The 22,183-nt window shown below is 40.9% G+C and overlaps 1 protein-coding gene across 1 annotated transcript; it reads left to right on the top strand.

Annotated features, from left to right (window-relative positions):
• The first annotated feature begins 169 nt into the window (after positions 1-169).
• Positions 170-21,162, top strand: scp2a (sterol carrier protein 2a). Its single transcript, XM_032564676.1, has 17 exons — positions 170-251; positions 352-428; positions 1,323-1,380; positions 1,554-1,625; positions 1,735-1,866; positions 2,619-2,683; positions 3,007-3,133; positions 3,705-3,768; positions 3,888-3,974; positions 4,269-4,419; positions 4,501-4,648; positions 5,274-5,381; positions 7,120-7,273; positions 8,948-9,047; positions 13,136-13,265; positions 19,014-19,093; positions 20,692-21,162. The coding sequence occupies exons 1-17, from the start codon at positions 185-187 to the stop codon at positions 20,785-20,787; spliced, it is 1,716 nt and encodes a 571-aa protein (XP_032420567.1). The 5' UTR covers positions 170-184; the 3' UTR covers positions 20,788-21,162.
• Positions 21,163-22,183: the final 1,021 nt, after the last annotated feature.

Raw genomic sequence — 22,183 nt, 5'->3', positions numbered from 1 at the left:
AACTACAAAAATGGCCGAACGGGGTGGAGTGGAACTCTCTACGACCTGGACGGGGCGGGGCGTGAAATGTCTCATTCACTTTTAAAGAGACCGCAGCACACCGAGTTTAACGAGGAACCAAAGCATTGCAGTTGTGCTTCATATTGACTATAAGTATTATGAAGGAATAATTTAAAAGCGTGATATGTCCACTTTAACAATAGTTAGATCTAAATTTGTTACCCAATTCACTCGTTCAACTTTTTTTTCAGGTAAGTGATACATCCCGTATGTAATAGACGATCTGTGTTGGGAGGCGTCGTCCTCTCGGTGCTGTTTTTCACAGCCGCTGTTTTTCCTCTCTGAAATCAGGGCTAGTGGGGAAAGGAGCAACCATGGCACCTGGAAAAAAGAACAGAGTGTTTGTTATCGGTGTGGGCATGACGAAGGTAATATTTCTATTCTTTACTCACCTGCTTCGACTTGCAGCGTAGTACTTCCGACCAGGCGCTTGAGAAGTTTGAACGTTAGCATCTGAGGCTAGTTCCAGACTAGGACTTGCTACTGAAAGTTTCCATGCTGTTATCAAACTCGTCTATTCATGGGAGAACAGCCTGAGGCATTTACAAACACAGTTTCCCTGAATGAAACGGAATTCTTATCAATATTAGGTTCATAAATGGTCACTGCCCAACTCTGGAAGCTAAATTCAGGCTTCAATATGGCAGTTTTGAGGACTGATGGAGCTGTTTTCTGTTGCGGCACCAGTGGGTCAAAGTTTAAAGTCCAGAGTTTTCAAAGTGGGCCAGAGGTCGTCTTTCTGAGAGGGTTGGTTAGTCCCCTTTTTGCAGCTTTCAGCGGCCTAAGTTAAACTTTCTAAGAATAAAAAGTAAAAAAATAGGTGTGTTGACATATTCATAGCAGAAACAAAATGCTTTGAATTCTGCTGATGGCACTTTTTGTTATGTCTTTACTTTCTTTGTTTGTGGCCTGAATACATAACAAAATATATAGAAGCATGTATTAAATATGTAATAAATACAAAGTTAAATACGCCACTTTGAAATTCTTCTTATATTTTAATCAGATGAATGTGTAACGTACGCAAATCTGTCTCTTTTACTGATGAGTTTTCTGTACAGAAAACAAACAAACAAACAAAAAAAACGATTTGCAGAGTTCATATTTTTTCATTTTTGGCACAAAGGATGTAATTTATTGACATAAAAGGAGGGTGGAAAAACCCCCTGACAATTTGGAGAGAGAACGTAGTAAAGTACCGGGTTATAATTTCTAATGTTCAGAACCATTGATCGGTTTGGGTTGTCTGTGTTTTTCTGCAGTTTGACAAGCCTGGAGCCAGAGGGGACTACGACTACCCTGACATGGCTAAAGAAGCAGGTGATCATTGATGCAACAAGATGGAGCTCGATTTCATTTAGAAGACATGTGCACAACCATAAATAATGACATTTTCTCTAACAATTGGCCACTCCAGAACCTTGACTTTGTTGGGTTTTTTTATGTCATGTGACATACAAGCCATGTATGATCCGTGTTTGTCTGTTTTGTAGGTGAAAAAGCTCTAAAAGATGCAAAGATCCCGTATTCGGCCATTGAACAGGCCTGTGTAGGGTATGTTTACGGTAAGACTCTCAGCGAAATATGTTTTTTTTAAAATATTGGTTTATATAAAAATGTCTGTATCTTAGATTTCAGTAGACCTGAACGCTATCGTCTGTTTCATTGCTAAAGGGGACTCCACATGTGGGCAGAGAGCGATTTACCACAGCTTGGGCCTGACGGGAATCCCCATCGTCAACGTGAACAACAACTGCTCCACCGGCTCCACCGCTCTCTTCATGGCCCGTCAGCTGATCCAGGGGGGTGAGTCCCAGAAAAAAAAGCGCCAGACTTTGGGGTGCGTTCACGCCAGCCCTGCTCAGTTCGCTTTGGTCCAACTCTAGTCCGTTTGCTCAGAAAGTCCGGTTCATTTTGGGGGATTTGTAAACGCGCAATCAAACCAAAAATTAGTGAACTCTGGTCCACCTAAAAACCTGGTTGAAGTGAACTCTGGCACGGTTCGGGTACGCATGTGTATGCATGTGGACTGGAGACCGCGGGCTACGGTTCAGAGCATTCTGGGTAACCAAAACAAACTTGAGTCTTGCTCTAGAGGGAGAAATGGTTCGTGGTCTTTTAAAAATGACAAGAGAAATCCTCCAACCGTGAACAAATGACATCACTTCATTTTTGTTGACATTTTGTGAAGACGAAAGCAGCGCCCGGTATTTTCTCCTGAGGTTTTTGTGTCGTTTCCTGTAGTGGTTTTTGGTGCAGCGCCTCCACAGGCGAGGGGTGGGAACAGGTGCAGTGTGAAAGTGAAGCGCACCAACTGAAAATGTAACAAATGTTGAAATTTCTATCCCCAGTAGAACCAAGTCCACTGGACTGTCAAATGTGAAAACAGCATTTTTGTGTTTTTTTCAAGACAACCAGACAAGACGGCGTATCTTTTGGATAAACAACTTATGATCACTTGAGTCTAATAATGTCAGTTTAGAAAAAAAAACATAAAATAGCAACACCCTTTGCAGTAGACTCCAAACTCCTGCTCTAATTGAGTCCACGTCTTGCAGGTCTTGCCGACTGCGTGCTCGCTCTTGGTTTTGAGAAGATGGAGAGAGGCTCCTTGACCTCAAAGGTACGACTCTTACAATCTCATCAGTTCTTGATGAGCAGCAGAACTGACTGGGTCTCTCCTTTCTTCCTTCATTGTTTGGTTCATCCCATCCCTCTGCTTCATTATTTACTTTCCCTTCTGTCCTTTCTTCCTTCTCTGTGAATGTTTGCATCTTATGATGTGAAATAACAGCAACAGAACTGAAGACTCTTTTAAAATTCTAAAATTTCTCCATGAAAATGGTCAAAACCCCGATCATTCTCATCTTTTTCTCTTTTTTTTGTACGTTATGTTATGTAGCTGCAAACTGATTTCATGTCTTTCTCTTTTTTCCTTGTTTTCAGTACATGGATCGGACCAATCCAATGGACAAGCACATGGAGGTGATGATCAACCGCTATGGGATGGCGGCGGCACCAGGAGCGCCGCAGATGTTTGGCAACGCCGGCAGGGAGCACATGGAGAAATACGGTACTTTTTAAAAATGTTATTACCGGTAGCTTAAATTTGCGTACAGAATAAAACATAGTAGATATGATCAGCAATAATTGCTTCTGTAAGGTCATTGCTGAGATCATTTCATGCTTTAGTGTTGCGTTAAAGCACAACGGTGTGCTCCAGAGCGACACCTGCTGTTAGAGAGTTGGTCACACTGGTGACGATAAATCAACATGGCAGCTCCTTAGTTTTTCTGTTCTGGTTAACAAGTAATGATGGAATGTAATTTGTATTTGTATTAATAATACAGTAAACCTGCGCTTTAGAATTTATCCAGAAAAAAAAACTTACGGGGAGCTAAGGGCGCTACATATTTTCAAAGTTAGCTGAAGTGCTAAGCTAAAAATTAGCTCCACTGCTAACGGATTAGCGAAATTTTGCTAACTATTATCGACTATCTGACATGTAAGATTACATTAAAGTGATTTTTTTTAAATCATATTATTGTCATATGTGGTGACTACTTGCTGTATATAAATGCTGACATGGCAAAACTTTTTATTTAATTAGATTTTTTAATTTTTGTTTTTCCTCACTTTTTTAGGTACAAAACCAGAACACTTTGCCAAGATTGCCTGGAAAAACCACAAGCATTCCACAAATAACCCGTAAGATGGAGGGGAAGTAGCAGTTTGTGCCCTTGGGTTTTACTTTTGTGTGTTACACCATGAGGTGAACTGTGTGGAGTTTTAAAAAAAAAAATTTTTTTATTGTATATCGTCTGCAGGTATTCCCAGTTCCAGGATGAGTACAGCTTGGAGCAGGTGATGAACTCCAGGAAGGTGTTTGACTTTCTAACTCTGCTGCAGTGCTGGTAGGAATATCATTTACACCTTTTCTAATAATTATGTTGTAGTTTCCTTTTTTTGTATTTACCGTCATGCTGGATTGTAAATTAGTGTAGTTGTCATTTTGACCTTGTTTTGTTGAACCTTTATTTGTTCAGGGACAACAGATGGAAAAATACCTTTTTGGCTACTTCTGGTGCATTTACAGAAATATTAATGTGCATTGTCCCTCCCAAAATTCATTTCATTCCAAATTGTATTAGTGGGAACTGTTAGCTTTAGAAGCAGAGATTGACCAGAGTATTGTTTTCTCCTTACAGCCCAACTTCAGATGGTGCTGGAGCTGCGGTTTTGGCCAGCGAGGCCTTCGTTAGGAAGCACCGCCTTGAAAACCAGGCGGTGGAGATTGTGGCTCAGGAGATGGTGACGGACTTTCCCTCCACATTCAGCGAGAACAGCTGCATTAAGATGGTACGCCGCGCGAAACGAAACCCGTTCTGATGATTACCGGACAGTTCTGAGTGCCGTGGGCGTTTCCCCCGTGGCGTGCAGGTGGGGTACGACATGTCTCGGCTGGCGGGTAAGAAGTGCTTCGAGGCCGCGGGCCTGACGCCGGGCGACGTCGACGTGGTCGAGCTGCACGACTGCTTCTCCGCCAACGAGCTCATCACATACGAGGCTCTGGGCTTGTGTGAAGAAGGTAAAGTGTTGTCGAGCGTACTTTATGTTTTCCTGTATGCGTCGGGGTTTCGTCTAGGAGTTTTTAAAACCGCGGTTCTGTCTGACGCTGCTGATCTGGGAGTCTTCAGAACGTGTCTGAAACGTTGCGCATGAAAGTCGAGCTACATTTTAAAATAAAGAAAGACATAAAACTGCGGAAAGAAAAGTTTTCTTTCTGTGGGATGTTGAGATGTATAGGAAAAAAAAGTATAGGTTCTAACTTAAGGAAAAAAGATCTAAAACAATACCACTGGTGTTTTAACGCGATCCTGTTATTGAATATCAATTTATCACACACAAAAAAAAACTGCTTATAGATTTAATAACGGCATTCGTTACCAAATTTCTATTCTGTTCCACGTCCCTGCTGACGAAAAACACCCCACAGCATGATGCTTCCACCTCTATGCTTTTCTGTTCAGGCTGGCATTCAGTTTTCCAGCACACACAGTAAGCCAAACAGTTCAGTTTACTTTCATTTTATTCCCCATGTTTGCTGACCCAGACATACTGTAGTTTGTTCCTAGCTTTAAAATGGCTTTCTTCCATAAAGATCCGGTCTTGGGGAGTGCGTCACCAGCCGTTGTCCCGTTTGTGTTTTCCAGGTAAAGCAGGAGAACTGGTTGACAGAGGGGACAACACTTACGGTGGGAAGTTTGTGATCAACCCCAGCGGCGGCCTCATCTCTAAAGGACATCCTCTCGGTGCAACAGGTACGCAGACGGCATCGTTGTCGAGCCTCCCTTTCACTTTGCTTATCGGTTTCAGAAGTGCAACTTTTTCGGTTTGTTGTTAGTTTCGTGATTTTCTTTTCTGGAAATGTACATTTTGACTCTGAAAAGTTTCCACTGTGGCCACTAGAGGGCAACCGTCTCCCGTTGGTGGACAGTCAGACTGGAAGTGGGTTAAAGTGTTGCTTAGCCTGCATGAGAGATCCCGGCCCGCCTCTTCTCTTCTGTAATCTGTTCACATTTTAAATCACTGACAACCAGCAGACTGGGCCACTGGTGCAGCCTGCTTCTGCAGCATCAGGCCGGCCGTGAAACGCTCAAATCCACTGGAGCGGGTCGTGGAGTGGAGCCCGTTTCTGTCTGCCTGCTTTATACTTTTATATTTAATTTGTTTTCTCACTGCCTGGCCTTTTTTTAATCACACGATTTCCCAGATCGAGTCGTCGGTGCTTCCCTCCTTCGATCGCTCTGAGCTGTTAGCTCACTTGCCGATAGATCCTCTTTCAGATTATTCTGATGACATAATTTGTTGTTTTAAAAAAAATAATAAAACTGTGGTCTTATTAGCAGGCAGTAACAACATCTCCTCTATGTAATCAAATCAGAAGTCTCACAGGAGAGTTTTGGGCAGCTTGAAAAAGATCTTCAGTTCTAATTATCTAATCAACAACAAACAAAGTTACAGATAATATCATTATAACTATAATAATCGTTGCATCACAATATGTTTGCAGCAATTGGAATACAGTAACCAGTGAAAGGAGTTTACAGAAGCAGGTGTCTTTATGCTACAATCACTGGAGACAGTGACTGTTTTTCCACAACGTGAAGTGAGTGGTTGTAATGTTTTGCTGATTATTTCATACCTAGCATGAACCATTTATCCGCCGACTCTTTACGTCTTCCCAGAGGAGCCATCTGTAGATCTCCTAATTAGCATTCGGGCTAATAAGTTCCCTTGCAGAGTATTAAATCAGTGCTGTTGAATGGCAAAACGCATATGAAGGCTAATTAATGTGGCATGAAATGATTAGCTGTAATTTCAGGCCAGCAGAGGAGCAGCCGCCGGTGAGATTACGGAAAGAGTTGTCAGATTAGCAGTCGTCATGGCGCCTCTCTCAGTCCGACAGCTTCAGTTTTTCCAGTCGTATGTCCCGATTTCTTTAATTGAACAACTATACGCTGTAACTGCTCTTCGTTTTGAGAATTCTCCAGTGGAAACATGCTGTCTGTTTGCGTCAAGGTAGCTGCGTCTGTGGTTTGCTTCTATATTAATCAACTTTATTACAGTTTTTTTTGTTTTGTTTTAGCAGCAAAGCCGGAATTATAATTGGACACTTGAATCAGCCTGTTCAGCTGTTAAATGTTTTAAAAAAAAATGTAAATAACCTTTCACAGTGTGTGCTGTGTGAAATCCAACAAGTGAGAAAGAGCTGAGGCTTTGTGCCTTTAGGTCACCTTCATACGGTACAGCTTTATGTCTCTTCAGAGTTGTTCCTTTGAGGGCTTCCTGCCGTTCAAAAGACAATCTTTTTCTGCATTTAAACATGCAAGTTCATGAAAGGAAGCCTAGCAGACCTGTGCCTCCGTTTCCTTCGCCGCATCTTGTCCGTATGCTGACGACGACGATCATTTTTCCGCCTGTAGGGTCCGCTCCCCACATCATCAGCCTCTCTTTGTGGTGTGTGTGTGTGTGTGTGTGTGTGTGTGTTCCTCCCAGGGCTGGCTCAGTGTGCCGAGCTGTGCTGGCAGCTGCGAGGACAGGCTGGCAGGAGGCAGGTCCCCGGAGCCAGCGTGGCCCTGCAGCACAACATTGGCCTGGGGGGAGCCGTGGTCGTCACCATCTACAAGATGGGGTTCCCACAGGAGTCCAGGTGACCCGTCAGAACCCCTTTGTGACATCATTCCAGCTCACTGCGACAGTATTTGTATCCATTTAACTCCTCCTGCGTCTTTTCAGATACCAACTGTGTGGCGTTTGACGTGTTTAACATGGTAGACAAACACAATGTGGCGCTTAATTGGGAAGAGGAAAATCCTGATCAGAATCAGAAAGTTACTTTATTGATCATCAAGGGGAAATTGCTTGTTTGTTGAGAAACTACTCCCATTCAAAGTGTTAAATATTAGTAAATAGCAGCAAAACAATTAATGATATAAAAAATGTATACGAGTTTGAAATTACAAGTAATTTAAATAGGACCCACGTATGAAATAGATAAAATGAAAAACATAAAATAAAATAAAAGCCAGAGTTGTTTTGCAAAGAATAGGTTTTAGTCTGTAGATATGCAAACTTAGTACAAACAACCAGACCCATCAGTAATTTAGGGCATCCTTAAAAAGTCTTAAATTCATGTATCTAAAAATAAGGCCTTAAAATGTGATAAATTAATAAAAAATAATATTGGCCTTAAATACCAAGGTACATTCGTACCTAGGGATACCTAGCATTACTTCTGCTATCAGCATTACTTCTGCATTACTGATAGTTAGTTAGCGGTAGCATCACTTCTGTTGCCTGTCTCCACTCTGTGCAAAAAAAAAAAAAACCCTGTAAGTTTGGCACTGCGGGGGTTAAGACTGTAGAGAGCCATATGCAGTGTGAGAAACACAAAGCTGTGGCCAAGAACTACAAACGTATATTTAGGGATTTTTTATGTAAAATTTTATTCAAGGTGACATTAAAAAGGTCTTACAGAGTTTTAAATTGAACTTGCTGAAACCTGCAGATACCCATCAAGAGGTTTCAGCTTATAAAAAAGAAGGGTTGGGAATGCTGCTGCAAGGCATCGTATCTTAGTGCTGTCAACAGTTCGTAACCCTCGTTTGCATATAGTCGGCATTTGTGTTGTAAATTTTCTGTGTTTCTGCAGCATCTACCAACAGAAACAGTTGAGAGCTCAGTCCTAAAAGTTTTTAAATCTTCCCTGTCGCTCCCTGAGGCTGCTGTTTAATCCTTCACCCCTAAAGATCCAAGTTGTGTTTCTCTGTCTTTAATTCCAACATTTTCTTCACTTTTTCCCTCCTACATTTAGTCGAAAATGTGGTTTCTTTCTGTATATTTAGAAATCAGGCCCAGGTCACTTTGCCGTTTTGTTAAAAAAAACCTCGGTGGTATATCGTCCTGAGTATCTCCTGCGGTTGTAACCTACGTATTCGCATGTTGAGGTAGAAAATGAGATCTCGTTGTAAATGGCTGAGCTGAACAGGGAAAAATTTTAATTGTGCCGTGCGGCTCGGCCCGCGCTCCTGTGGAGCAGTAAGAGCTTCGACTCCGCTCTAATTCCACTTAAGTCAGCTGCCGCAATTTAGAGGTGTTCTGCTAGCTGGTGTTTGGACTGGATGTGTGTATTCGATCACACTAAAGGAGTGTATCAAAGGCTTGTATCATTAGCGGTTCTGCACTAAATCACCCAGGATGCATGTTTTATAAAAGAAAAAGTTGTGATTTTCATCTTTTTATGTAGACAGAACTAAACTATATCCATAACCTCAGCAGGAATGCATTTATTGTGTTTCTACTTACTTATTTTCAATTCTCCTAGGTATGTCATCGGTTCGGCAGCCAGCAGCTCCGGCGATGGGGATCTTGAAGGGTTTAAAGCTTATCCCGTCTTCAAGGAGATTGAGAACCATCTGCTGCAGGTTTTTATTGGTTTTGTGTATTTTTCTACATAGAAAATCTAATCGAAATGAAGTCATTTTGTCACAAACGTAACTTTTGTTTCCCCTCTCTTGTGCCGAGTGCTTACTTCGGTTATTGTTGGACCAAAACAGCATATTTACATGCAGAAAGTGAGAACTTCTGCTACATTTCGCATCACTCGCATTCAAAGTCCAGCTCTCCTAAAAGTTAATAATATCCAGATATAGGTTTGACATATTGCAGTAGTCAATACATACATATTAATTTTTTAAATATTGATTCATACTTTGTACCTCCTTTTGTCAACAGCTGGACAAAAGCAACAGAATTTTGCGGCTGTTTTTCCACATCATCCAACTGCAGACGTGATTCTCCACAAGTTCAGAGACGAGCCACCAGAACGTTAGCGTAGCAACACACACTGTGTGGTTTGTTACAGAAAGCAGTACTTTTAAACATGATTTAATATAAATACTTCAATGGGAGAGGGAACACTGGTTAATAAGTATGAAAGCAAAATATGACTCATACGGCAAACGGTTCAAACAAACGCGGCTAAAAGTAGCAGCAGGGCGGAGATCAGGATGAAAACCGTCTGAGCAAATTATTTTAACCTAATTTGTCACCGTTTGACGAAGGCAGAGATATTAAAGTTGATCATCTTGTATTAGTTTATCAGACAAACCCTGGCATCCGTTAGACCCGAACTTGGTGTTAAGTTTGACGTCAGGACATGGAAAACCCAGGAGGTTTCTGCATGAATGTGGGTTGGATGGTGAGCCGTACGTTCGCCACGGTTACCATAGTGAACTAGAACTAATGAAATAACGAAAACGGAAATCGAGAAAACATTTCTGACAACTGATATAAATAAAAACGCAAATTAATGGAGAAAACTACTAACCAACCGGAACTATATCGTGCGGTTATAAAAACTAAAAGATACTGAAATTGGAGATAAAATACCTTTCCTGTTTATGAATCTATTTATTAGACTTTCATACTGATGTGAAATTGATTTTCTTTTCTCCACACAAGCAGTGGGTCGCTGTCGGCAAATTACGTCACTCCTTCGTCCTCCTGGCAGCTACGCTAGTCCGCAAAATCGTGACGACAAAAATTTGGAGAAAGCACCAGATTCAGTCGACTGTTCAACAATAACTGAATGCATTTTTCTTTTTAATTCTTTACCCGATTGATGTAAACACAATCACAGTACAATACTTTGACCTTATTGAGTTCTGCGCCAAAAATGTAACCAAAGTACGAAAAAAACCTAAAATGACTCCAATAACCAACAAAACCTAAATTATAACTAAACAATATTTCACTAGTAAGAACTAGCTAGCACATTCTGCAAACTAATTAAAGATAACCGAGGTAGACAAACAAAAAGTCACAGCAAAGTAAAACTAAACCACAACGAAAAAGCTAAAACTATCATAACTCTGGCGATCGCTAGGAAAAAAACGGAGCTTCCAGACAATTCGATGGAGTTGGGCAGTGGTTGCTATGGAAACTCGTACTCGAATAGCCACGCTCTTGTCATTTTAGACGACGCACGAATTGCAATACATTGACTGTGTTTGTTATAATCAGCCAGTCCTAATTTAAAGTTGTGGGCTATCTGAAGGTCATGAACCGTATTAAAGCTCAAAGCTTCCCGCCCCCAAGCAGTGCATGATGGTTAAAAACTGGTGTCTAGTTGCTTTTTTTTTTTAAGTTGTCAATTTAATACCTCCATGTATCTTTTGTCGCTCCTTTGAGAAAAGAGCCCGAAGTCCTCTCTGACCCGGAGTTAGGGAAATTGGCTGTAGAGAATGATGGATAACAGATGAAAGGGGCCGGGGGGCCGTGAAGCATACCGAGGCCCGACCTTCATCTGTCTGTGCGTTAGCGGGAAACATACAATCAGTAATCACGGAGCTGAGCGCTCCCCGTGTGTGTCTGACATGGTTTTCAATTTGCTTTATAATTAAAAATCATTTGTCTTTGATACCGCTAATTGCAACCAACTTCCTCCCAAAGACGCCTAATTGGTGTGTAATTTAATCTCAGTCATCTGTCGGCAACAGCTCAGGGGTTTAGCAGAGAACATTAGTGAACAAACGGCATCATGAAGTCCGAGGGGCACAGTGGACAGGTCAGGGAGGCAGCTGTTGAGAGGCTTGAAGGGGCAGCAATATGCTAGCGACATAGCTCCATTTTATAGCACATTGAGGTAACTGTTAGCTTCAGTTGTTACGAAAAATAAAATATGACTGAAAAGAAATTTGACTTTGTAATTTAATGCCTTGAAATTGGGCTTTCGTCACTTTAAGAAGCTCCTGCTCTTTCTGAAGCTCCGCCTTCAAGAAGTCCTCACAACATGGCTCCTCTATTGACCCTTTAACAACGTTTTTACCAACGTTTCACTGAGCAGGAGCTCACATAATGTTCTCAGCAGATGCCCACTATTACCAGGTGTTTGCTAATTGCTGCTGGCTAGTCTGAAGGAGCTGAACGGATTAAAGTTCTGAAGCTAGGAAGGTGCCTCACAGACGAGCAGCTGCGCCTTGAAGGCGGGGCTAGGTCCAACCAGGTGTTTTAAACAGCTGTATGGTTGCCACGGGAGATTAAAGAATTTGTCAGACATGCATGAAAGAATCGAAGCAACAGTCCAGGTGTGTTTTTGCTCACCTTCCAGTAGGTGAGTGACAAACATTCAGCCGGAGCCACAATGGAATGGATTAGAAATTGAAGCACATTTGTTTGTTAGAACGGCCTAATCAAAGTCCAGACTTCAATTAAATCTAGAATTTTTAGCGAAACTGTCAAAATTAATGTCCACAGACACTCATCGTTCAAATTCAATTAAACTCAAAAATATATTGTTGACCTCAAAGGAAAATTAAACGTTTTAACTCATAATAATTAGAGATTCTTCAAAGAGTTATTGTAAATAGTGACTGCTGTTAGCAGGAAAGATCTCCTGTAGCAGTCTGTATTGCAGCTCATTTGAAGAAGCTTCCGACTGAAGACTGTCGGTTAATCCAGTCTGACCGAGCTTGACCTGATCATAGGACAAATGTTCAGCTCTAGATGTATACAGCTGTAGCTGCAGCACACGTGTGTCCAGCACAGCGTGGTTTAATACAAAAGCGTGCTACAACTTTCAGACTTTTAATTAAAAGAAGTACAACTATATATATTTTTTCTTTATGAATTACAATTCTGCTCTACCTCTTCTCAATCTAACCCATAAAGTTGCACTAAAAACACATTGAGGTGTCTTCTCCAAGGCACTGCGGTGGTGAATTCAGATGAACTAGTTTCCAGGCTTTGGTGCAGAGAAATGCTACGGTACGTGTGAATGTTCCCGGCGATGAGGGAGTAGTATTCATTGTCCTGCTGTGTGACCTCCCACTCTCCCAGCTGTCAGGAAGTCTCTCTCTTTCTTTCTCTCTCCAGCGTTGATTGGTGCTCCGTTCGTCCTCATCGCCTTTCTGAAGAGCTCGTTCTGTTTGATTATGGGGTGTTTTTTTAGTTTTCTTGGGGGGTTTTTTTGAGCGATAGTTTCCCCGCAGTGGGGCTGGAACATGCGGGTTGTTTTTGCCCTGCGAGGGGCCGATAATGTTAACCCTGAAAGGAAAGCAGAATAGCTGTCGAGACAGGAACTCGGACAGCTGCTGATGTGAAACAAAACAAAACCAAATCTTCTCGTAATGACTGCTTGTCTGGCTGATTCGCTCATAAAAGCGTCACACAATGACGGATGTAAACAGATCATGTTCCCACCGAACGATAAGGCTCTCACCCTGTAATCTGTCGATCTGCGTTGCGTCTTTATATAGAATCCCTTTTTGTACCTTAACAGATGCAGAGGCATTGTCCTCAGGTATGGCGAAGGGGCAAACGGAGCAACACAGCTGTCCCCCCCCACCCTCCCATCCCCAGCGCCTGTGGTTCGCTGCAAGTGTTGGCTTGACGCGTCTGACGCCTTGTTGCTGATTGGTGCATTTTCACCAGTCTGACTCTGATTTTAGGTACCGTCCATCTGTCAGCCGAAGGTCGAGAGACTCTGAGACTCCCTGTTGATTTCTTTCAGGAAGGAGAGAAACTCGTCAGGAAGGTCGGCGGAGTGTTTGCTTTCAAGGTGAAGGACGGCCCTGATGGGAGAGAGGCCACCTGGGTCGTGGATGTGAAAAATGGCAGAGGTTCTGTCACAAACGATCCAGGTATGTGTCTTAATGGACTTCTGAAAGTCTGCAGTCGAGGACAAATTGTTGTGGTTTATTGATGGTTTTGCCAGCAAGTTGGACGGCTTTATTTTCTTTATATCGTCCAATCTGGTGTGTTTTCTGATAGTTGTTTTTAGTTGAAAGGTAGGAATTAAGTAGTGTATGAATATTTGCAGTTTCTCCCAGATGACACTGTCTGACAGAAAATATGGAGCTCTCCTATTGGTTGATGTTTAAGGAGTAAGACAAATACTCCATTCAACTATTTTATATTCAAATCCACGTTCAAACGTTTTTTGTTTTTTTCTTGCCTTACTGCAGAGACATCATTAAATATTTAAACTAAGGAAGAAAGAACAGAGAGAACAAAAAGAAAAACATTTCAACTAGGAGGAAATGTGAAGTCATATATTGAATCAAAGACAAAATGATTATGTAGTTTACATTTTTAACCACCCACTGCGCCTTATATTAGCTTGAGTAAAGTCGCATTTCATAAACCGCAATCTGTGTTTTCCCTAAAGATTGATGATCCTTACTTTAACTCTTAAAAATCCTGGCAATATTTTCAAATCTAGTCTGGAGTAACTTTGCTGTTCTCCGTTCAGCCATCCCATTATCTTCTAAAGGGCTTGCTCTCTTCCGCTAATCTGCTAATGCACTAAGAGCGGAACTAATTTTAAAAATGTTTAGCACACTTGGCTTTCCCTAAACACCTTTTTTTTTTCCCCGGATAAATTCAAAGCACTAATTTATTTGGCTGCTTTGAAACCTTTCAGTTGGTTAGTTCAACATATGTGTTAAAGTTTTGATTATCACCTGTTAAGAATTAAGTAGTTAAACTTTTATATTCATGCTCTTATTTTGAAATCTTTATTTTAAACGGGAACAGACAGGAACAAAATGAAACACAGACAATACAGAATGATATAACCATAAACACAATATTTAAGAGCATCATAGGACATGTATATTATGATGTCAAAATTAAATTGGCGCTTGAGGATTGTAGTCTATCGAGGGCAGATACAATTTGAATTGAATGTAGCGCTTTAGCATTAGCTTGTACTAATGTCGGTGGAGCACATTAGCACCAGCTGAAACGTAATGTTTTTGATTAGGGTTAGCATAGCTAATTTTTTAGTTAGCGGTGCCCACCGCTGTTATAAATAGCTTACTCTTGAGTCCTTTTTCTTCTTCAGTAAGAACTTCCACACCCAAGAGTGTTTGTGCTTGTTAGCCCTTCTATATGGATTATTAGCTGACTGGAAAAAGATTTATTTATTTATTTATTTTTTTTTAAGTTACCAGCTGTGCGGTCAGTGGTCAAAACTTCTTCAGTCAAATTAACAGAAAGGGAACACATAACCAGGCTAATATGGTTACTAATGAGCTGTTTACAGTAACTGTATTTTACACAAGAATATTCTTGGTGGGTTGAAACAAATTGCTGCAGTAACAAAATGCAATATCATGAGAAAACGGTGAAAATTGGACGGGATGGGAGAGAGGCATTGATTTGACTCTCAAGAAACCACAGAAAGGCTTTCAGCAGCGACTGACTTTCATCGAAAAGGAACCAACGCTTTAACAAATGCTGATACTTTGACAGAGTGACAGAGCTGCAAAAGTTCCAGATTGTGTGAAAACGCCAACAGCGGTTGAGGTTTCTGCCTCAACGGAGACGAACATATCTTTTGCAGAGATGTGATCCTTTAAGCGGAAGGGCTCATTACAGAATAAGCTTATTTAAATTTATAATTATTCCTTCAGTCTCCTTTTCGCTTTCCTCCTACCTTTGCTTTTCTTCCCTTTGTGTCCCCCCCCCCCCCCCCCCCCCCCCCCAGGAAACACTTAAAAACCTAGGCTAAAGTAAAAACACCCCTAGCCGTAGATCCATGATGACTTGGCCAACACAAACTCTGGTCAACACAGACTACAGCCAGATATTTCTTTTGTCTGTTCAAAATGTCAAATATAAATGAGTTCACTGGGTTTGCTTCCTCAAACCTAATTCAAAAATAAATAGCCTGTTTTGTTGAGGTAAATTGAACTCCCAAATTGAGCTGGAGAAAATTGGACTGAAATCACTTCACATTAAAAAATGTTCTTCTCTTTGAGACTTGACTGCATGTTTTTATTGATATCTCTCTTTATTACAGCAATAGCAGGAGAGCAGAGCTCTCAGCAATAGCAGGATAGCTCTACTCTCCTGTTATTGCTGTAATAAAGAGAGATATCAATAAAAACATGCAGTCAAGTCTCATAGAGAAGAACATTTTTTTAGTCTGAAGTGATTTCAGTCCCATTTTCTCCAGTTCAATTTGGAGCCGTGCGTTCAACACAACACTCTTTGTTTTGTGTTGAACACGCAACACAATTTGCGGATTATAAGGACAGTGATTCTCCCCCGTTGCGCATGAAACAAGAAACAAGACGACATCAAGAAAAGGTAGGAACTCTGTCGCAGTTCAAGGATGGAATCTGCTTCAAACTTCTCTTGCCATCCACTTGTTGAAGAAGCCATTCATCTAGAGCCAGATGTTGGTTGTATAAGCTAGACACACTCGTGCAAGTACACACTGCTTCCTAAGTGGCCACCAAAAAACTGCTCCATTAGATGGACTCCCCGGTGAAACTTCCTGCATCGAGGCCATTATTTCTGAACTCTGCAGTGTCCTTCAAAGTGGAGTGAAATGTTCAGAAAGCTACTAAAAGCTCATGTGGTACAAGACTACCTTTTTAAAAGAGTTTCAAAACTCTTGAGATGATGGACGTTGTTTGGACACATCTGTGTAAAAATAAAATGAAATAAAAAAAGCTCGTTATTTGTTCCGTGGCCTCACTCGGTGAGCAGGGAGGGAAGGTAAATTCACTGCTGGGAAAACTACAGCAAAGAGCGGCGTCCATTGGTCACCAGGTCTCCATAACGGCAATCGGTGCACAAATCTTTGTCTATACTCTGCTGCTGTCGAAAAAACACAATTTCCATTAAATAAGAAGTTAAATTAATATCACACGTGAATAAGCTTGTTCATGCGTTCAGTTAGAAAAATTAAAAATCGTGGCAGCGACGGATGTAAACTGTTACATGAGCTGCATTCATATCAGCCATCAGAAGAGACGATGGCGTCTTATTCAGGAGTTTTGGGGAAAATGTAGTCGTCGATTTTTTATTTTTTTTTAATTTCAGAAAAGGTAAGGATCCAAGACCTTCACACAACTTCTTAGAAATTGTGCAAAGCTGTAAGACTTCTGGTGGAGCCAGCAGCACAATGTCAGAAATAAACCCTGAAAACAATCGTCCTTCTGTTACTCCCTGTCGTCTTCTTTGTCATTTCCGCCAGTAGTAACATCCTGCTGTTGATCAAAAATCGAGTCATTGTTCACGTCATAACTTCTGTGACATTCTAGCACCTCAGTATTTAGGGACATAGACCAAAGCAGACAATAGTTTTTGGCAAGCACCGCTAATCCCCACTCTTCCTTCTATATGGAAAAAAATATATAGTGAAAATTTTTCATACATGATTCCACCATATCTCACCTAGCAACGCGTTGACAGCCTCTGGCATGTTGGCTCGCGCTATTGGCTCTCTGCAGGTTGCAGCGGTGACATCATCAGTGACGCGGCCGCCACAGTTCTGGACTCAAAGAGGATGTATTATGCTAAATCCCTCTTGACATTATCCCCCCTTGACATGAAAAGGGACTAAGCCCCGCCTCCGCCAGGCACACTGAGCACTTTCAACTACTGTGTGCTGTACAAGCAGAGCTCAAAGTTATGGCCACGTCTTTTCAGCTCTGAATTGCAATCAGAAAAGATTACATGCAGAGAGGAGGTAAAGTCAAAGTGACACGATCATTTTCCTCTCTCTCTTCGCCGGGCCTCAGATCTCATTTCGCTGCTTGTTTCTCCTCCTCCCTGGTTTCAGCCTCTCCCACCTGCGAGCCCGAGAGAAAGGGACGAGACAAAAGGCCAGGAGAGGAAATGTGATAAACGGCAGGCGGCACAAAACATTCCTTCATCGCTTTGTTTCCTGCCAGAGCGCACCTCCGCGCTTCCTTTAGGAGGGCGTCAGTGGCGCTAATTCTTCATTTAAAACACAGGCGCGGTGCGGGATGAACAAGTCCCCCTCGGAGGCCTTTGGTATAATAAGACGTTTAGTTAAAGACGAGGTGCAAATATCAACATGCGGGTCAGGCAGAACGGAGAAGAGCAGAGAAAATCCGGCAATGCAGGACGAGCCGTGAAGGACCTGTCAGGGACTCTGATCTGATTTTAATTACCTTTATTTCTCGTGTACGTATCTCCTCTAACCCCCCCTCCTCTCCTTATTTGCATTTCATTACCCTTATTTGCTCTTGCTCAGTACGCACAGGGGCGGTCCCAGCCTGCTCGGTGCCCCGGGCCCAACATCGCTTAGATTACCATGTATCATCATAAAAAAAACTTTCAAAATTTATTAGAATATCAGGAAAAAAATTTGGAAAAAACAGGAATATTATAGCCAACCGTACCAAGGCACAGAATACCAGAGTTAATGTCAAGAAAACAAATATTAAAATAAACTGCACCATTAGTCAAGTGTTTATAGAATCATGTGTACTGCACTTCCATTTTGATCAAGACACAAATTTCACTGCGCAACTGTCAATGCACATGTAAATTTGAAAATTCAGACGACTTACACTATTACACTTAAGCACAAATCAATCTGGACAACAGAAATATGTTTTTTAGCATGTCATGACAGTGTAATATGAGGCAGATAATCTGTGAAAAGAACCCCCCAACATCTCCACCCCTAGCCCTTGAGCTATTATTGCCATCTAAAGAAATGCAACCAGAAACAACCAATCAAAGCCAGGAGGCAGGTCTTAGCGTTGCTAAATGTGCTAATGGCAGAGAAACAACTCACCATTACAGGAATACTGTTTATCCAACGGCCATGCTAACTAGCCTTAGCATTTATAACAGGCTCTGTTGTAGAATAGCAGAGAGAAAGGGGTTCGGGTCTGAGCAGCACATACGCAAACATGATTGACAGCGCTAAGACCCTCCTCCTGACTGTAATCGGCTGTTTCTGACTGAACAGTTTATTTGTGAAAATGACAGCAGGTCCATAGGGACTTTTTTTTTAAGTTACATACTTTAAAATGGACCAAATAGGATTTTTTTTCATTTAAATTTTCATGTACTAAAATGAAATCTGCATCTTCTTTTCCTTCTGTTTTGCATTTATGCTCCGTTTTGTCTGTGTGTAGATAATAAATGCTCTGAAGTGTTTGGATGCAACTCCAGAAAACGTTCCAAACTTTCAGTCAGAATTCAGCTTTCTAGAAACGATCACTTAACATTTTTCAGCTTCCAGGCGGAGGGTTTTTCAGGTGCTTGACCTGAAAGTCGGCAGAAATGCGACCTGAAATATCACTTTGGTCTAAAATGTGCAGGATGAGTCACAAACTCTGACTCAAAATAATTCAAAGAATCCACTAGAACACGCGTGAGTCCTTCCAGGGCGACTTTTCACTGCTCAGAAACTCATCAAAATGCAAATCGGAGCCTTCTGTTCCGAGCGCGGCGATAATAGGGACCGAGATGAGCTTTTCATCTCCGATCTGAAACGTAATATGCCTGTTGTTAAACGCCAGGTGGTTTTTGAACTCGGCTTCAAGCGTTTGTACTGAAACTGCTGCGGTGAATCAGTTTTACTGTAAATATCTTCTTTTTTTATTTTTCAGGTAAAACGGCAGACTGCACGTTGTCCATTGGAGACGAGGATCTGCTGGATCTCATGACAGGAAAGCTGAACCCACAAACGGTGTGTTTGCTTACATCAGGTCCAATATATATGTGTTTACATATACAGTATATTTCCACTGTGAGATGGTCTGGGGACACACATCTGCTCCAGGGCAACTGTGTTTGCCATCTTGCACTCAGTTTCATTGTTGATATGATAGGAAAGGGGGAAATTTTAAAAGCAATCTCTCAGTTTCCAGAAATTGAACTGAGATGAAATGACCTTTGACCACTGACCTGTTGTTGTTGCAGTGCTGGCTGAATTCCTGTTGGGATGGCGTATTCGTGCCCGAGTATATCCACTTTTTGTATCCAAAAGTTACACACATCTGGTTAAATGCACGTTTTTAGTCATGTTAGGACATCGTAGAATGTTAGATTACGTCGAAATCATTTCTGCCTTTTAATATGACATAGTGGAAAGCAGATATTTTATATACACTGTGTTTAAAAGACATTATGTCACGCTGAATCAATTTACAGTAAATGTTTCCTGTTTCAGTTCAATTAATGTTATTTAAGTTTATACATTTAGTAAATGCAAGAACCATTAAAGTCTCCATTCAATCCAATTCAATCCAGCAACACAGTCTGGAGCTAAAAATATACCAAATGCTTTTTTCAAAAATTGTCATAGTCGCAAGAAAACGTTTAACAAAAGGAAACAAATAGTTAAAACTTAGGTGCAAAAGTCTGCACACCCAACACCTTTTGGTATATTTGCACAAATTTCCCCCACAGATTTCCTTTCAAATCTGGTAGTTATTTTTTTTTCTGGTAAGGCAGTTTTGGTGACTAGAAAGCTAGTCCTATTTCTAGCTAGCAAGACTAGCTATTCCTGGCTAGCTAGTCCAGCTAGACTGGAAAGCTAGCTAGATAGAAAGCTGCTAGCTTTCTATCTAGCAGCTAGTCTAGTTAGAAAGTTAGAGGGTTTTAAGGCTGTTAATGAAAGACTAGTCCTAGAAAGCTAGTGCTAGTTTCTGAGCTAGCTGGAGCTAGCTGGAACTAGCTTTCTAGTCCTAGTGCTAGTCGTTGAGCTAGTCCCAGCTAGCTTTCTACGTCTAGAAAGCTAGCTGGGACTATCTCTATAGTACTGGTCCTTCATTTACAGTCCTATAACCCTCTTGGGTTTTAATATTAAATGCTAAAATTAATTTAAAAGTTAGTTCAAAATATGATCTTAAGGGTGTGCTAAGTTGTATACCCAGGTTTTTGCTGCACTTTTATTGTTTCATGTGTTTTCCCTTTTAACAGAGTTGGGTTCTTTATTCTGTTCTTTTTTCTTTTTTTTTACTAGTTGACTTGCAATGAGGCAGAGAGAATTTTGGAGATTTTTAGGTATTATAAACTAGAATTAGTTTGCAGAGAACATGTGCCCTCAAGCACACGGTTGAGAAAAATAAACTCCTTATTTTGATCAGTGACAAAAGCAGCCGAAGGCAAAAATGATGAAAAAGAATAAAATAAAATAAAGGAATAAAAGCTTGGATTTTAATAAAAAAATAAAACTTTGCTCCGTTTCGGGTTTCATCAGCGACCTGCCGTCACGGCTGTTGCTTGTAAGAAATATTCAAATGTACTTTTCCTCTTTTGTCCCTTTATCTCTGGTTGCATCAGGCGTTCTTCAAAGGGAAGCTGAAGATCACTGGGAACATGGGCATGGCCATGAAGCTGCAGAACCTCCAGGTGACGCCAGTCAAAGCCCGGTTGTGAAGCCTTGGAGGAGCTCTTTGTGCAGCCCCTCACATTGAAAACTAGGCTCATGTAGAATTAATTGAATATTAAATGAAATGCTTTGATTATGCGCCCGGCTCTGTCTCAGGAGGAGGTCTGTGAAGCTGCTTCTTCATGGGTTTTTTTCTTCTTTCTTTCTTCCTTTTAATCAGTCGACAGAGCTGCTATTCATGTTGTTGGTCCTACAGAAATGATCAAATGTCGTCACAGATTAAAAAGCACAGCGTGTCCTAACCGATTCTGGAGCTAGGAAGGCTAATTGAAGCTGTTCTTGACTATAAATTTTTCATAACCATTCTAAGGATGTGAATGTGAAAGATCTAATGTTTGTAAAATAAAGTCTTTAACTCAGAATGTCTTTGGAGTCGTCGTCTCTGCAAGTTTTAATGCTTCTAAATGGATATTGTTGGCTCTTTAAAACGGAAAGCAAAGTCAAAAGTAGGAGATAAGTAAAACTTTATAATAAAAGATATGAATTCATCCAGAAAGCCTCAAATTGAGGCTTGCATATTCCTTTCAGACATTAATCATGTAATGATTTTAAGAGGTTTTAATGATTTGAATTGAACTTTTCTTATGAGACCTTGTTACAAAGTGCAGTTTTGATTATTTTTCAAAACAACAAAGCTGATTTAAGGAGCAGAACACGGCCGTGCATTTTCAGTCATGTTTAGTTCGGGGTTGCAGCTCAACGTTGGCCCGCTTTTATCATTTCCAAAACCAGTTTTTTGTTTGTTTCTTTTTTTTTTTTTTTTTATGTGTTTGGAATCATTTTCTGGTTGAAGCTCCCGGTTGAGTCCAATTTTCAAAAACGCCTGACCCCAACTTTCACCTTCAGATGGAAGGAAATTGGTTTGTAATGATACAGAGAAAAATGACTGTCCACAGTGTGTTCCTCATGTGAAAGCCTTTGTTGGTGATGACGGTTTTAGATTTTCCGTAGAAACAACAAAAAAAGATTATGATGTTTACACAGGATAAACATTTTGAGATGCTTAGCCTTTATTGTACAAAAATTTCTGGTGAAACGAATTACAGATAAACGTCAATATACGCGGGGGAAATAGCAGCAATTTTGTAAGAAGTACAATGGATAGAAAAAATAAAACTAATTTGTTCAAATTCCAGTTTAGCACTAACCAGTTTAAAATATAGTCATTTAGACCAGACATTTTATTAGAAATGCAACAATCATTACCTAGGATACAGATGATGGGATTAACAGTTATATTTATTTGCGTTTCACCACATATTCTGATTAAGGGAAACAAAACAGTAGATAGGGAAGGGAAAAAAAGGACAAGTCAACCTTACAGTAAATACAATCAAATAAAAAAGTACAAAAATTGAGGGAAAGATGACAGAAAGAATGGGA

The sequence above is a fragment of the Xiphophorus hellerii genome, chromosome 6 (genome assembly GCF_003331165.1).
Source record: "Xiphophorus hellerii strain 12219 chromosome 6, Xiphophorus_hellerii-4.1, whole genome shotgun sequence".
Lineage (NCBI taxonomy): Eukaryota > Metazoa > Chordata > Actinopteri > Cyprinodontiformes > Poeciliidae > Xiphophorus > Xiphophorus hellerii.
The sequence above is the reverse complement of the archived record's forward strand: the minus strand, read 5'-3'. Positions and strand labels throughout refer to the sequence as shown.

Bases quoted from the DNA above. Each gene is read 5' to 3' on its own strand.
- scp2a (XM_032564676.1), top strand. From the start codon at position 185: ATGTCCACTTTAACAATAGTTAGATCTAAATTTGTTACCCAATTCACT. The intron at 3,134-3,704 runs GTACTTTTTAAA...TCACTTTTTTAG, and splicing joins GGAGCACATGGAGAAATACG to GTACAAAACCAGAACACTTT. The intron at 7,274-8,947 runs GTGACCCGTCAG...CAATTCTCCTAG, and splicing joins GGGTTCCCACAGGAGTCCAG to GTATGTCATCGGTTCGGCAG.